At 41.7% G+C, this 15680-nt stretch overlaps 1 protein-coding gene across 2 annotated transcripts; it reads left to right on the forward strand.

The window, feature by feature from the left end:
- The first annotated feature begins 1158 nt into the window (after positions 1-1158).
- Positions 1159-14638, forward strand: LOC117538081 (interleukin-1 receptor type 2). 2 transcript variants are annotated; one of them, XM_034203608.1, is made up of 10 exons: positions 1159-1672; positions 4085-4178; positions 4650-4914; positions 7381-7555; positions 8457-8613; positions 10015-10110; positions 11798-11863; positions 11970-12105; positions 12780-12922; positions 13986-14638. In XM_034203608.1, exons 2-10 carry the CDS (start codon positions 4094-4096, stop codon positions 14129-14131), a joined length of 1269 nt encoding a protein of 422 aa, XP_034059499.1. In that variant the 5' UTR covers positions 1159-1672; positions 4085-4093; the 3' UTR covers positions 14132-14638. The 2 variants fall into 2 exon arrangements, with proteins under 2 accessions (XP_034059499.1, XP_034059500.1); XM_034203609.1 differs by having other exon boundaries at positions 4653-4914.
- The last annotated feature ends 1042 nt before the right edge of the window (positions 14639-15680 follow it).

Here is a 15680-nt window from a genome sequence, read left to right on the forward strand (position 1 = left end):
TGTGCACACACACACACACACACACACACACACACACACACACACACACACACACACACACACACACACACACACACACACACACACACACACACACACACACACACACACACACACACACACACACACACACACACACACACACACACACACACACACACACACACACACACACACACACACACACACACCATGTATACATCACTTCAGGGGACATTACATTGACTTACATGCATTTCCTGGAGACTTATCTTAACCTTAACCATAACCAACACATGCCTAACCCTTACCCTAACCCTAATCCTAAACCTAACCAAGTCTTCACCCTAAAATTAATGATCCCCCTCATGGGGACCTCCAATTTGTCCCCATAAGGGAGGCGAGTCCCCACACGTGACTGTGTAAACAGATTTAGGTCCCCACAAGTATAGTAATGCTAGGCCACACACACACACACACACACACACACACACACACACACACACACACACACACACACACACACACCATGTATACATCACTTCAGGGGACATTACATTGACTTACATGCATTTCCTGGAGACTTATCTTAACCTTAACCATAACCAACACATGCCTAACCCTTACCCTAACCCTTAACCCTTACCCTAACCCTAATCCTAAACCTAACCAAGTCTTCACCCTAAAATTAATGATCCCCCTTATGGGGACCTCCAATTTGTCCCCATAAGGGAGGCGAGTCCCCACACGTGACTGTGTAAACAGATTTAGGTCCCCACAAGTATAGTAATGCTAGGCCACACACACACACACACACACACACACACACACACACACACACACACACACACACACACACACACACACACACTATCCATTCATAGAGAGAGAGGCTTCAAGAGATGGTGGAGTATGTTATAACTGATGGTAATAGATGATACACGATTAAGTCTTCAAATGGACCCTGTGATTGGTGAGAGATCAGTATTGGCAGATGAGCGCTGCCAGTGACCGGCCCCAAAATACAGATCACTTTTTGTGGAAACAGAAATGTCTCAAACACTGGGTAGTAAAAGACTAAACTATGTGCATGGCTTTTTATTTGACTAGTTTAAGTGACAGTGCACATTAATAGACATTTCTGTAAATGTGCCAATCTGTAGTCCATAGACAGATGTTGTGAAGTCACCCTGAAAACAAATGACATTGAAAATATCTAGAGACTACAAGTGAATCACAACATATTGATTATTATTCTCTCATGTGTAGATAATTGTATGTTTTTGTGCTTAAACACACAAGTGAGTCCAATATTGACGCAAGAGGCAGATGATGCCAGAGGAAGAGCCACAACACACACTCTCAAGCTAGACAGCTGTCTTTTTTCAGAATGAACCTGCAGGAAACAACTGTGTGTGTGTATGTGTGTGTGTGTGTGTGTGTGTGTGTGTGTGTGTGTGTGTGTGTGTGTGTGTGTGTGTGTGTGATGTATGTGTGTGTGTGCTGAGCAGTGGTGAGCTGTACGTACACTGCGTTACATTGGGAAACCTGAGAAATTTCCATTTCAGAGGGGGTGGGAACATTGAAAAGAGAACACAGGTTCCCCCTGAGCCGGCAGGGAAGAGACCACAGGCGACACCAGACACACACCGACACACACACACCTGCCTGTCATCACCGTCACCTGTACACCGTGAGTACTGCTCTTTGTGTGTCTATTGTGTATAAGTGTGTATACAGTGTATTTAACGTATATGAAGAGTGTGTGTGTGTGCGCGTGTGTGTTGTTAATATAATATGTGAACTATTTGTATACAATCTTTTAATGCACCCTTTTTAAATTGTAGCATTGTCACTATTTAATTAGTATTTTTTTACACTATAAATGTGAGGCTAACTTTAATCAAAAGTTCGAGATGCTGTGTAAAACCGTTTGATGTACATTACAGAATCTATTTAACTATATCTCGGCCTTCTTCATTGAATCAGTGAAAGATTCCACATAATCCATAATTCATGAATAAATACAAGTATACAAATACACATTGTTGGTGAACATATATGTATTTTATCATAAAAATAAAATACAAACGTAGCAAAATGACTGCAATGAGGATTACTGGAACTGACTCATACAGTATTATAAATCTATTATGTAATTGACACAAAGTGAGGTATGAGTGATTGTCAGGAATTTGTAGGATATTTTTAATAGTGTCATTTGATCACATACGATGCGGTGCCTTGTGATTCATACGATACAAACCCAGTTACACCATGACACTCCCACTGCTTTATGAATGGAATTGCCCTTTGATGACACACTGATCCAATACATGATTGGGGAAAAGGTTAATGACTGGTGCTGTGTGTGTGTGTGTGTGTGTGTGTGTGTGTGTGTGTGTGTGTGTGTGTGTGTGTGTGTGTGTGTGTGTGTGTGTGTGTGTGTGTGTGGCCTAGCATTACTATCCTTGTGGGGACCTAAAGCTGTTTACAGTCACGTGTGGGGACTCGCCTCCCTTGGAGGTCATTAATTTTAGGGTGAAGACTTGGTTAGGGTTAGGCATGTGTTGGTTATGGTTAAGGTTAGGATAAGTCTCCAGGAAATGCATGTAAGTCAATGTAATGTCCCCTGAAGTGATGTATACATGGTGTGTGTGTGTGTGTGTGTGTGTGTGTGTGTGTGTGTGTGGGTGTGTGTGTGTGTGTGTGTGTGTGTGTGTGTGTGTGTGTGTGTGTGTGTGTGTGTGTGTGTGTGTGTGTGTGTGTGTGTGTGTGTGTGTGTGTGTGTGTGTGTGTGTGTGTGTGTGTGTGTGTGTGTGTGTGTGTGTGTGTGAGATGGTGCTGCCTGCTGTCATCTGATCCCTGTAATCACAGACGAGGAAGCAGAAGTGAACATTTTCTGGTTTCTACAAAAATTATGATTTCACTCTGTGGAAACAAATTGGAGAATTGACCTTTCTAAAAACAGAAAATATAAACTAAAGCAGAACGTTGCAGAGTATATATTAAAATGTGTATTCCGAGATAGAATATATAGCATGTTGTGTATACACATGTATTTTATTGCTATCCATATAATCAACATAATATATAACCTCATGGTAAAGCCTATTATCATTTACTCTTGTGTTAAGGAAATACTTTTCTGATTCAATTAAAAATGGTATTACATATTATATTACAGAATTAAACAGACATCTCAGAGTAAGATAATAGTTTAATTTAACCACACTGGGCTAGTGTTAAACGGCATCGGGATATTTCTGTATATGATTTCCTCATGCTATGACGAATGACGATGCTGAAAGACAAAAGCAAACCTTACTTTCATGTTAAGTGAAACTCAACCACCAAAGATCAAAATATAGGTGGCTTCTATAACTCAAAATGAGGTCTTTAATTATTTGACTAACAGCATTTTGTCCTGCTAAGTCTTAAGTGGCTTCTGGAGAATAGCTATCAGATAAAATGTCGACAAATATTTCTGTAAGTAAGAACTCATTTCTTGGAAAAACAGTCCGACTTATTCCTTGCAATAGGAGTAGCAATTATCAAACAAATCACAAAGACTTTGGTTAAACTGGTCATAACTTATTTAATTCAGATTGGAAGAATGTCGTAAATGAAATTTATGAAATGGAAAAATAATATTAGAATAAGAAATCAAGTCCTTTTCTGATTTGTTAATTGTGTTTTTACCCTGTGAACCATATCACATCCTTGGTTAATTAAATCATTTATTGAATTCTTAATGTTTGATAAAGCTATTAAAGTTGTGTTTAAACAGCGGGAAAACCATGCTTATATTTGAATTAGGAATAGGTTAAATGTCTAGTTATTAATTTGCTGACCGCTGATGTCCGTGGCCTGTTTAAGTTGAGTCACCTCATGTGATGCAGTCGGTAAAGCCCCTGGTTAAATGTGGCTGTTGAGAGTGTGTGTAGAGTGTGTGTAGAGGGTGGGGGGGGGGCGGGATGTACAGGAGTGCCGGCGTTTCCATGACTACTCTTGTGATGTAAGAAGTTTAGGAAAGACTTCAAATGAAACCACGTTGGTGCAGTGTCAGTCTCAGTGTCATGACTGTGAGCTGTGTGTCCTGCAGACTGCCGCCATGCTGCACTCAGGGTGGATGTTCGCTGTCATCTTCATCCAAAATGTCGCTGGACTTCCTCTACTACCTCCTCTGACTGTGAAAGGTGAGCATGCTGTGTGATCTGTCTCTGCACATGTTGTATTCAGGCATGGGGAGTAATGGATTACATGTAACGGGATTACAGGATTCATAACAAGGCAACTGTATACCGTTACATAGAATAATCAGATTACTGTTACATATCTAAAAATGTGGGATTACCAGCAGGATTACAGAGTTCCTAAAAACCTACAAATATCATATAGTGTTTGTTGTAAAGGATCAGATGTTCTGTCGTCTTACATAATACACTCAAGTCAAAAACATGTTATTCTTATTTAATTTATCTTGTATTTAATTGCATTGTATCTGATAGCGAGGTCATCTATAAGTAGCGGAAAGTAATCAGGTTACTTTTGAATATTGAGATAAGGTTACTGATTACCTTTTATTACAGGTGACTAATGCTTTATGGACTGTTAACCGAACGTCTATAAATGTAGATTTTAAAATGTTGTTCTCTGGTTTCCCCCAGCAGACGGCTGCTTCCTGGCTACTGAAGGTGAGGTGGATGTTTTTGTGTTGGAGGGCGAGGCTATAATCCTCTCCTGCCCAATATTTGACAGAGTGCTCGAAGTACGCAACATCGCCCCCCCAAACGCAAACTACATCATCACCAAGGACAATGGGACGGAGGGCGTGTCCTTTCAGGGCGAGGGCCGTGTTCAGCAGAGGGACAAACTGCTGAGGTTTCTCCCAGCACAGGCCTCCGACTCAGGGTTATACATCTGCACCTACAGGTATGCATTAAGAAAAGATATATCCCTCAGCTGTACTGACATTATCTTTACGCTGAAGAGGACATATTATGTTCATTTTCAGGTGTATATCAGTATGTAGTGTCTCTACTTTAAAGAGTCCTCTCCTGCTGATGTTCAGGTGTATATCAGTATGTATTGTCTCTACTTTAAAGAGTCCTCTCCTTCTGATGTTCAGGTGTATATCAGTATGTAGTGTCTCTACTTTAAAGAGTCCTCTCCTGCTGATGTTCAGGTGTATATCAGTATGTAGTGTCTCTACTTTAAAGAGTCCTCTCCTGCTGATGTTCAGGTGTATGTCAGTATGTAGTGACTCTACTTTAAAGAGTCCTCTCCTGCTGATGTTCAGGTGTATATCAGTATGTATTGTCTCTACTTTAAAGAGTCCTCTCCTGCTGATGTTCAGGTGTATATCAGTATGTATTGTCTCTACTTTAAAGAGTCCTCTCCTGCTGATGTTCAGGTGTATATCAGTATGTAGTGTCTCTACTTTAAAGAGTCCTCTCCTGCTGATGTTCAGGTGTATATCAGTATGTAGTGTCTCTACTTTAAAGAGTCCTCTCCAGCTGATGTTCAGGTGTATATCAGTATGTAGTGTCTCTACTTTAAAGAGTCCTCTCCTGCTGATGTTCAGGTGTATATCAGTATGTAGTGTCTCTACTTTAAAGAGTCCTCTCCTGCTGATGTTCAGGTGTATATCAGTATGTAGTGTCTCTACTTTAAAGAGTCCTCTCCTGCTGATGTTCAGGTGTATATCAGTATGTAGTGTCTCTACTTTAAAGAGTCCTCTCCTGCTGATGTTCAGGTGTATATCAGTATGTAGTGTCTCTACTTTAAAGAGTCCTCTCCTGCTGATGTTCAGGTGTATATCAGTATGTAGTGTCTCTACTTTAAAGAGTCCTCTCCTGCTGATGTTCAGGTGTATATCAGTATGTAGTGTCTCTACTTTAAAGAGTCCTCTCCTGCTGATGTTCAGGTGTATATCAGTATGTAGTGTCTCTACGTTAAAGAGTCCTCTCCTGCTGATGTTCAGGTGTATATCAGTATGTAGTGTCTCTACTTTAAAGAGTCCTCTCCTGCTGATGTTCAGGTGTGTATCAGTATGTAGTGTCTCTACTTTAAAGAGTCCTCTCCTGCTGATGTTCAGGTGTATATCAGTATGTAGTGTCTCTACTTTAAAGAGTCCTCTCCTGCTGATGTTCAGGTGTATATCAGTATGTAGTGTCTCTACTTTAAAGAGTCCTCTCCTGCTGATGTTCAGGTGTATATCAGTATGTAGTGTCTCTACTTTAAAGAGTCCTCTCCTGCTGATGTTCAAGTGTATATCAGTATGTAGTTTCTCTACTTTAAAGAGTCCTCTCCTGCTGATGTTCAGGTGTATGTCAGTATGTAGTGACTCTACTTTAAAGAGTCCTCTCCTGCTGATGTTCAGGTGTATATCAGTATGTATTGTCTCTACTTTAAAGAGTCCTCTCCTGCTGATGTTCAGGTGTATATCAGTATGTATTGTCTCTACTTTAAAGAGTCCTCTCCTGCTGATGTTCAGGTGTATATCAGTATGTAGTGTCTCTACTTTAAAGAGTCCTCTCCTGCTGATGTTCAGGTGTATATCAGTATGTATTGTCTCTACTTTAAAGAGTCCTCTCCTGCTGATGTTCAGGTGTATATCAGTATGTAGTGTCTCTACATGTCTCCATGCTTTAATGTTCAAAAAGCTCTTTATTTTTCTCATACTGTCTGTGCTGCAGCACCTCTTTTCACCCTCTGTCTGAAACCAGAGCCCAGTCTGCTCTGATTGGTTAGCTGCTTAGAGATGTCCCGCCCCTTAGCCTATCATGTACAATGTGTTGGAGCACTAGCCTATAGAAGCGTGAGTGTTACATAGTGATGTCACTATGTTCCAGAATAAATCATATTATAATTATATTATATAGAGATGCACCGATATATCGGTAAGAGATCTGCATCGGCCAATGTCAGCCCTATTCACCACGTCTGTGATTACAGTCACATCCACCAATGGCAGTCTCCGATGTGTATCTTTTGCGCGGTAACCTGTACTTCCATTTTTGCTTCATTCTGAACTTTATTTGGAAAAAGGAACTTTTTCTACAGTCTTTCAACCATTTAAATGTAATCCTATCTAATCTTTAAGTTAAATACATATTCAGAAAATGCAGAAACAGCTTTCTTTTGTGAGCATATCCTAATTTTCTAAAGTGTGTCCTTGCTCGTGCCGATAGAGGAGAAGACACTTTAGGGTTAGGCTGCAAAACACCATCTCTAAATAAATGTCAGATGTAGTCTTACAGCTTCAAGCCTCTTCAGAGAGGAAGACAGCTGCCATTGTGAGGATCTAAATCCTCCACTTTAAGTACTTTCTCTTTACTCCCTACACCCTCTTGCTTCAGGTGATTTTAAATGTTTTGTCCTCACTTTTGTCTCCAGAAATGAAACGTACTGTGTGACTGGGAATATAACGCTAAAGGTTTACGAGGCCAGGTCTGTTGTCATGGAGAAAGTCACCAACGGAGTAGAAGTCCTCGTGGGAGAGAATCTGAGATACGCATGTCCGTCTCTGGACGACTTCAACGACACGGAGACACTGATCGGGTGGAACAAGGTGAGAGGACGGATTTAAAACCCAACTTCTGCCATTTATACACTAATGGCACATTTCCACTGCAGCGGGGTAGCCCTGTTTAAGCGTCCTCCTAAGCGTCCTCGCTCAGGCCTCGGGCTGCCTCGCTCACCGTCCGAGGTCGTGGCGCATTACCATTACAGTTTAGGACCTGGGGTAGCAACGCAGTGTAGGCGGGGCGATCGGCTTCACATTTCGAGTTGTTCCGTCGAGCTCCCGCTGGATAGTATCATCCCCAATGAGATGTAGGAACGTCGTCACCTCCTCGGTCGACCACGGTGTGCTTTTCTTCGACGTTGCCATTTTTGTAGCTCCTCCGTTTACAAGCTTGCTTCTAAATATATATGCGACGCTAGGGATGATCTCACGCGCGATCTTGTGACGATTATCTCTGACCAATCAGCAGTCGAGAGTGTTGACGTCACTAGTTCAGCCCTGGTCTGATAGAACCACGATTTTATGGAGCCGGAAAGAGGGAAAAAGTACCCGCTAGCCGGCGCTACGCTATATGGAAAGGCCACCAAAAACTGGCCTGGCCGCTTGAGGACGGTTAAGGACGCTTAAACGGGGCTACCCGCTGCAGTGGAAATGCGCCATAACACAACACGGCTGAGCTAAACTTAGTCAGAAAGTCATTTCAGACCAGTTTCCAAAGCAAATCTCCTTGTTTCAAGTATTTTCTAAAATGTATTTGTTCTCAAAGTAGTTTTGCAATGGGATGTTTTTTAGACACTGGGACTCATTTGTACGCCGTATCCAACACAGACGAGTGTGCAGGTCTAGTTCTCAGTGAACCATGTTTTTAAGTGAGCTGTAAAGGTGGTACGGTATATGTCTGTATGTCTTCTCCTCAGTGAGTGACGCAGTGTGTTTCTTCCTTCAGGACTCGAAGAGAGGCGGCCCCTTCAGCCAGTTCAGAGGGAGACTCATCATCCCTGCTGTGAGGCGTTCACACGCAGGTCTGTACACCTGCCGGCTCACTGTGACCATCGATGAGCGGCCGTACAAAGTGAGCAGGAGCATCGCGCTAATCGTGAGAGGTGGGTGACCGCATTTCATTTATTATAGTGAGTGACAAGTGTAGTGTACATCAGAGCTGTTATCAGAGACATTTCTATGTTTTGTTTTGAGAAGTATTCATGAAACCTTTACAACCAAGCGTAGCCAATATTGAATGATCGCCAATAAGATCAAGCATACCTTTTTCTCTTTTTCTTGCTTGATTTGCTGCCCACTGCTCCTAGCGCTATATGGGTCTGAAGCAGAGACTGCATTTCACTGTGTGTGCTGTGTGCATGAACACGTGTGATCAATAAAGAGGGTTTCATCCTCCGATTCTATCCATTATCTATTCTATCTATCTATTAGCTGAAACATTTATATGCTTTGTTTTGAAAACGAATTATGAAATCTTTACAACAAAGCAAAGCCAATATTGAATGATTGCCATTCAGATCAACCATACCTTATATGCATATAGTTGAGTTTGGCGTCTAGGCTCGGGCCTCATCACTCCACAGATTTACAAAGAACATTGAGTGATGATTAGATAACTATCCCCGAGCCTACAGGTGGAGCTGGGGTGGTGGGGGGGGCAGGCGAGCAGCAGGAACATGAACGTAGCAGTAGCAAGTGAACACAGCAGCAGCGAGGCAGAGGCAGGAAGACCTGGCAGCTTAAATAGAGCGGCATGTTTAGGAGAATGTGTTTGGTTGGTTGTAAGAGAGACGCATCATGTGTAAATGTATGATTGGTGCTCGAGTTGACTGCCTGAAGTAGCTCGCAGGCTTCGCCCCATTCCACTGAATAATACTTTTTTTTAAATAGCTCTTAATGAATTTAGCTTATTTACCATCGGAACTGACAAGCGTAAATCAGAGCTGTTATCAGAAAACTATTTATGAAATCTTTACAAAGCATAGCCAATATATAGAATAATACTTACATTGTTTTTAATGCACTTAATGAATTTAGCTTATTTGAAACTAATGCACCAGCGCTTACATTGGTTTGGCTTATTAAAGTAAATATGTCTTTATTCTGGTTTATTGCACATATTGTAGGTATCTTTATTACAATATGTGAATTAATTCATGTTTGTATCTCCCCTGTATTTAGCTCCCATAAATATACAAGAAAACAATTGTGGACTTAAATGTATTTCATTAAAAAACAAAACAATATATTGGGGGGTTTTAAGTTTATACATTGAGTCAGTACAAATAGAAATGTAAAAGATAATCAAATGTCAGTATTTATTAGCACACCCTGCCCTCTACTGGCCTAACTCAATGTTACTTTCGATGTGAAGAAATTGCACAGGCACACAGTTACATGGTATGAATTATTATTATTGTGTTATATAAGTAAATGTTTCGGTCATTTTCAAGAGTTGTTTGTTTCCGTAAGTTCACACTCTTAATGTGTTTGTTTGTATAAAGGTGTAGATCCTGAAACTCCCAGCACCCCCTCCCCCACTTTGCTCCACCTCTCCTCCACCTCTCACCCAGAGATACTCAGCAGCAGCACTGTTCACAGTAAGTTACTGTTTTACTTTGTACGATACATATCACCCTGAGTGGACAATAGAAACACTTAAACTCCCACTGTACCTTTTACATTTATATTCAATGTAATATTGAATAATCAATGTATTGCACAATTAATGTATATATAATATCCTGCATTATATTTTGTTACTGGAAATTTGTATTTCCACATGTATATATTTTAACTTTTGAATGCTATTTTATTTATATTTCAGAAATATTTTTGGATTATTTTATTTCTAGTGTCTTTATTTCTCTAATGTACATTGCCTTGTTTTTTATGCTGCTGCTGCAATGCAAACATTTCCCAAATTGGGATCAATAAAGTACCTACCTACCTACCTACCTACCTACCTACCTACCTACCTACCTACCTACCTACCTACCTACCTACCTACCTACCTACTACCTACCTACCTACCTACCTACCTACCTACCTACCTACCTACCTACCTACCTACCTACCTACCTACCTACCTACCTACCTACCTACCTACCTACCTACCTACCTACCTACCTACCTACCTACCTACCTACCTACCTACCTACCTACCTACCTACCTACCTACCTACCTACCTACCTACCTACCTACCTACCTACCTACCTACCTACCTACCTACCTACCTACCTACCTACCTACCTACCTACCTACCTACCTACCTACCTACCTACCTACCTACCTACCTACCTACCTACCTACCTACCTACCTACCTACCTACCTACCTACCTACCTACCTACCTACCTACCTACCTACCTACCTACCTACCTACCTACCTACCTACCTACCTACCTACCTACCTACCTACCTACCTACCTACCTACCTACCTACCTACCTACCTACCTACCTACCTACCTACCTACCTACCTACCCTACCTACCTACCTACCTACCTACCTACCTACCTACCTACCTACCTACCTACCTACCTACCTACCTACCTACCTACCTACCTACCTACCTACCTACCTACCTACCTACCTACCTACCTACCTACCTACCTACCTACCTACCTACCTACCTACCTACCTACCTACCTACCTACCTACCTACCTACCTACCTACCTACTACCTACCTACCTACCTACCTACCTACCTACCTACCTACCTACCTACCTACCTACCTACCTACCTACCTACCTACCTACCTACCTACCTACCTACCTACCTACCTACCTACCTACCTACCTACCTACCTACCTACCTACCTACCTACCTACCTACCTACCTACCTACCTACCTACCTACCTACCTACCTACCTACCTACCTACCTACCTACCTACAACCGACCTACCGACCGACCGACCGACCTACCTACCGACCTACCTACCTACCGACCGACCGACCGACCGACCGACCGACCGACCGACCGACCGACCGACCGACCTACCTACCTACCTACCTACCTACCTACCTACCTACCTACCTACCTACCGACCTACCTACCTACCGACCGACCTACCTACCTACCACCACCACCTACTACCTACCTACCTACTACCTACCTACCTACCTACCTACCTACCACCTACCTACCTACCTACCTACCTACCTACCTACCTACCTACCTACCTACCTACCTACCTACCTACCTACCTACCTACCTACCTACCTATCTATCTATCTATCAAAAAACTGATGCTGATAATTGAATCTGATCCCTTACAAATCAGCTCCAGCGATTCGACCGCCTGTGATCGTCTCGCCGAAGAATGGAACTGTTTTTGAAAGTCTGCACGGTAAGTGTCACAAATATAATTAGTCGTAATAATACATATATTTGCTAAATGCTTTAATTAAAAGATCGTCAAAGGTCTAATATTGTTGTAATCTGTCTTTCTGTAGGTTCAGAACTGGAGCTGTTCTGTAAGGTTCTCACTGGCTGTCAAACAGCAGAGTCCACTGTGGTCACATGGCTCGTCAACGGCCAATCAGTGGAGTCCTCATACCTTGATGGACGGGCTCTGCAGGGCGGAAGGAGGTAATTTCTGCTTAATTTTAGAAGAAACTTTCAGTCAATTTGAAACATGAGGTCGAACAGGTGTAGGGAAAGTGAATGGGGACTAGCAACACCTTAAAAGGTTATAATCATTATTACGTTTCCCCCTAAAAAGAGACCTAGTTTCAACAAAGAAAATTGCAACTACAAAGATACCGGAGTTAATATTAGTTTAAGTTGGCTGCTTTTAATTGAACTATTCATATCTTACACTGCACTGTAAATTGGATTCATGTATTTTTTTCTTTTAATGTTTCTTTTATTATCTTTGCTTTTTAATTTAAATGCCATTTTCTTGTCTTTCATTTCTGTAAAGCACTTTGAATTGCCTTGTGTTGAAATGTGCTATAGAAATAAACTTGCCTTGCCTTGCCTAAAAACTAAAAAAAGGTGTAAAACTTTGAAAGAAAATATTTTTTAGGATGCATACCAACAATCTTGAAGTGGGCTTATTATTTAAATTCAGATATTACTAAACAAAAATACTCTAAACACTAGAAAGGAGTGATGCTTGTTCAAAGCTGCTCATACTGGATTGTTGTTATATGAACATCTTGCCTAGGCAGATCCGATAAAAGCTAATAATTGTTTTCCTATGTAACCCACCTCATATATATATATGTTTAAAATAATGATGTCTGTCTCAATGCTCTCAGGGTAACCAGGGAGTCTGAAGTGTGCCAGGTTGAGTTGAGGCTTCTTGTAGCGATGACGGACGAAGACGTGAACACGGAGCTGAAATGTGTCGCTCAGAACGAAGGAGGGAGACAGGAAGTGGTCGCACTGCTTCAACTAGAGGGTGAGTTGTGTGTGTGTGTGTGTGTGTGTGTGTGTGTGTGTGTGTGTGTGTGTGTGTGTGTGTGTGTGTGTGTGTGTGTGTGTGTGTGTGTGTGTGTGTGTGTGTGTGTGTGTGTGTGTGTGTGTGTGTGTGTGTGTGTGTGTTTCTCAATGTCGAGGAAGGCTCCTCCAGAGCCACTATTTCAAGGATGCAACGTTATCGAGTCCCGCCGAAGGACTGTTCCAATGTCCAGGATACTTGGCATTCTGTAAAACCGAGGCCGGCGTCCTTCGTTGCGGGAAATTTCGAGGCTGCACATGTGTATCCTCCGCGGTCTTAAAATCCCCACAATGCTTTGCACACGGACCAATTTCCAAATCTTTGGCGGAAATCACGCTCCATTTAAGGCGGGGCCTCGCATATGACGCACACCTGCACACCTGTTCCACCATTCTTCGTTTTCCGAGGCTAGGAAGGATTCTTGCCTCGCTTCTGAAGGACCCTACCAAGGAAGCGTCCTCGACATTGAGAAACACCCTGTGTGTGTGTATATAGAGTGTGTAAATGAGGGAGTCTTACCAAGATAAACGTATTGAAATTGAGAAAATCCTAAGCAGTATCTTATATATTTTGTCCTTTGTCCATTCGTGTTGTTTTAAATGACAACTAAGGAAACACCAAATGCACATTTCTGAGCCGATACGGATATTTAAAAGAACAATTTGGCCGATGCTGATGGTTTTAATCGTTATTTATTCCCCCTTTTTGTGCCAGGGAAACAAATAAATCTTCATTACAAAAAAATATTGAACAGCCCCTGATCACACTAACTTTACTTATTTAATGAGCTCAAAATCAATCAAAAATACATTTATATATACTAACGTGTGTTGTTTGCATTTTATTGTCCTCTTTTATCCTTTCGCCTCCATCTACTGGTCTTTCATCCTTTCTTTATAACTAATGCTGTTGATGAATTGTGATTTTAAAAAGTGTCTATATCATCTGGCCGGGTTGATCAATGGGGACTATCAGAAACGATCCTCATCTGTGTGGAAACATTAATGTACCTCTCTCTCCGCAGACTCCTCGTTCACCTGGCTGGTCGTTGCCGTGGTAGCCGCGTCCTGCTTCCTGACCGTGGTTTCCATCTTCCTTTACGTCCTCTTCAAACCTAAAAGGACAAAGAAGATGGATTACTTCCTGACTCGGCAGAACAGCACCTTTTAGCACGCGCTACCTCCACAATCTCAAAAAGACCGTCTTTGATGAGTTCGCTGTTACATTACATCACATGCATTGTGTGCATGTGATGTTGTGCAGTGACACCTGTTGGTGATCTACACTCCTTCTGCAGGGACATTATATTTTAAACCAGTGGCTGCACTTCCTTTTATACATAACCCACAAAACTGATGCTACTCAAAATCACAGCAGAACTTCTAATATAGGGTTAAAGAGGCCTTATTATGCATTTTGGGTTTCCCCTTTCCTGTAGTGTGTTATATAGGTTTTAGTGCATGTAAATGGTCTGCAAAGGCTAAAATCACTGTGTTCCCTCCATTGGACTCCTTTGTTTACTTTCAAAACATAGTGACACTTTGCAACACTCGGGATTCTATTAGCTAGCGCTCCAACACATTGTACGTGATAAGCAAAGGGGCGGGACATCTCTAAGCGGTTGACCAATCACAACAGAGCCGGCCAGATAACCAATCAGAGCAGACTGGGCTCTGGTTTCAGACAGAGGGTGAAAAGAGGTGCTGCAGCACAGGCAGTATGAGACAAATAAAGAGCTTTTTGAACATTAAAGCATGGAGACATGTAGAGTAGTGCTGGGGGGAAACGATTATTTTGAAAACGATTAATCGGGCGATTATTTGATCGATTAGTCGACTAATCTAACGATTATTTTTCTGTTGTTCAATTCATAAAAAACGTAATGTAAAAAAAAATGTGTTCACGATACTGTGTCTTAGGGGATCTTAATATTTAAGAACCTATTAATGTGTTATACCAGATTAACGGAAATAATCTCAGCTAATTGACGATACAAACCATGTTTACCAAAACAAAACACAAGTCTCATAAGAAGCATCTAAATGACCCCTGAGCGAAAAATGCTAACGGACATTGGCACAGAACTCAAGATAAAAGTACCCTTATTACTTATCATAGCTGCACTTACAATATATTCGATTAAAGCTGAGACTCCACAGATTATGTAGGTATATAGTATCATCACTGAGTGATCCGGACTCGCGACAGGGGAAGCAAATACAGTCATCACAACACGTACCTTCACAGAGCTTCTAGGGAGATCGTCTCACCACCGTAGCTGTCAATCTGATCAAAAGACGTGTTCAATGGCATTACAATGATTAAAAACGCGGCTGAATCGGTTAATCCATAGGTTTTTAACGTCTATGTATAAAAAAAAGATTGAATTTATAATCCATAATTCCATTTTATGTACAAATCGGAGAGCAAATGCTAGCTGCTAATGGTAGCCACCACAGCTAGCTGCTGCTTCTGCTAGGCTATGCAGCAGTCTCAGTGAGATATAAATATATAAATATCTTTGCGTTTTGGACTAACTTTAAAATATTCCCATGCTTTTGAAGACCTAGGGCGAGATGTTTTCGTTTGGGGGCTTCGTGCGCAATCCTGTGAGGAGGAGGTGGTAGCCGTTTCAGTCTCCATTGTGTTTGAAGTGCGATTGCGAACTGCTTGTTGCTTTGGGTGACCCACGTGTGTGTAGCGACGCGTCGACGCGGAA

Source organism: Gymnodraco acuticeps, unplaced genomic scaffold (assembly GCF_902827175.1).
Source record: "Gymnodraco acuticeps unplaced genomic scaffold, fGymAcu1.1, whole genome shotgun sequence".
Lineage (NCBI taxonomy): Eukaryota > Metazoa > Chordata > Actinopteri > Perciformes > Bathydraconidae > Gymnodraco > Gymnodraco acuticeps.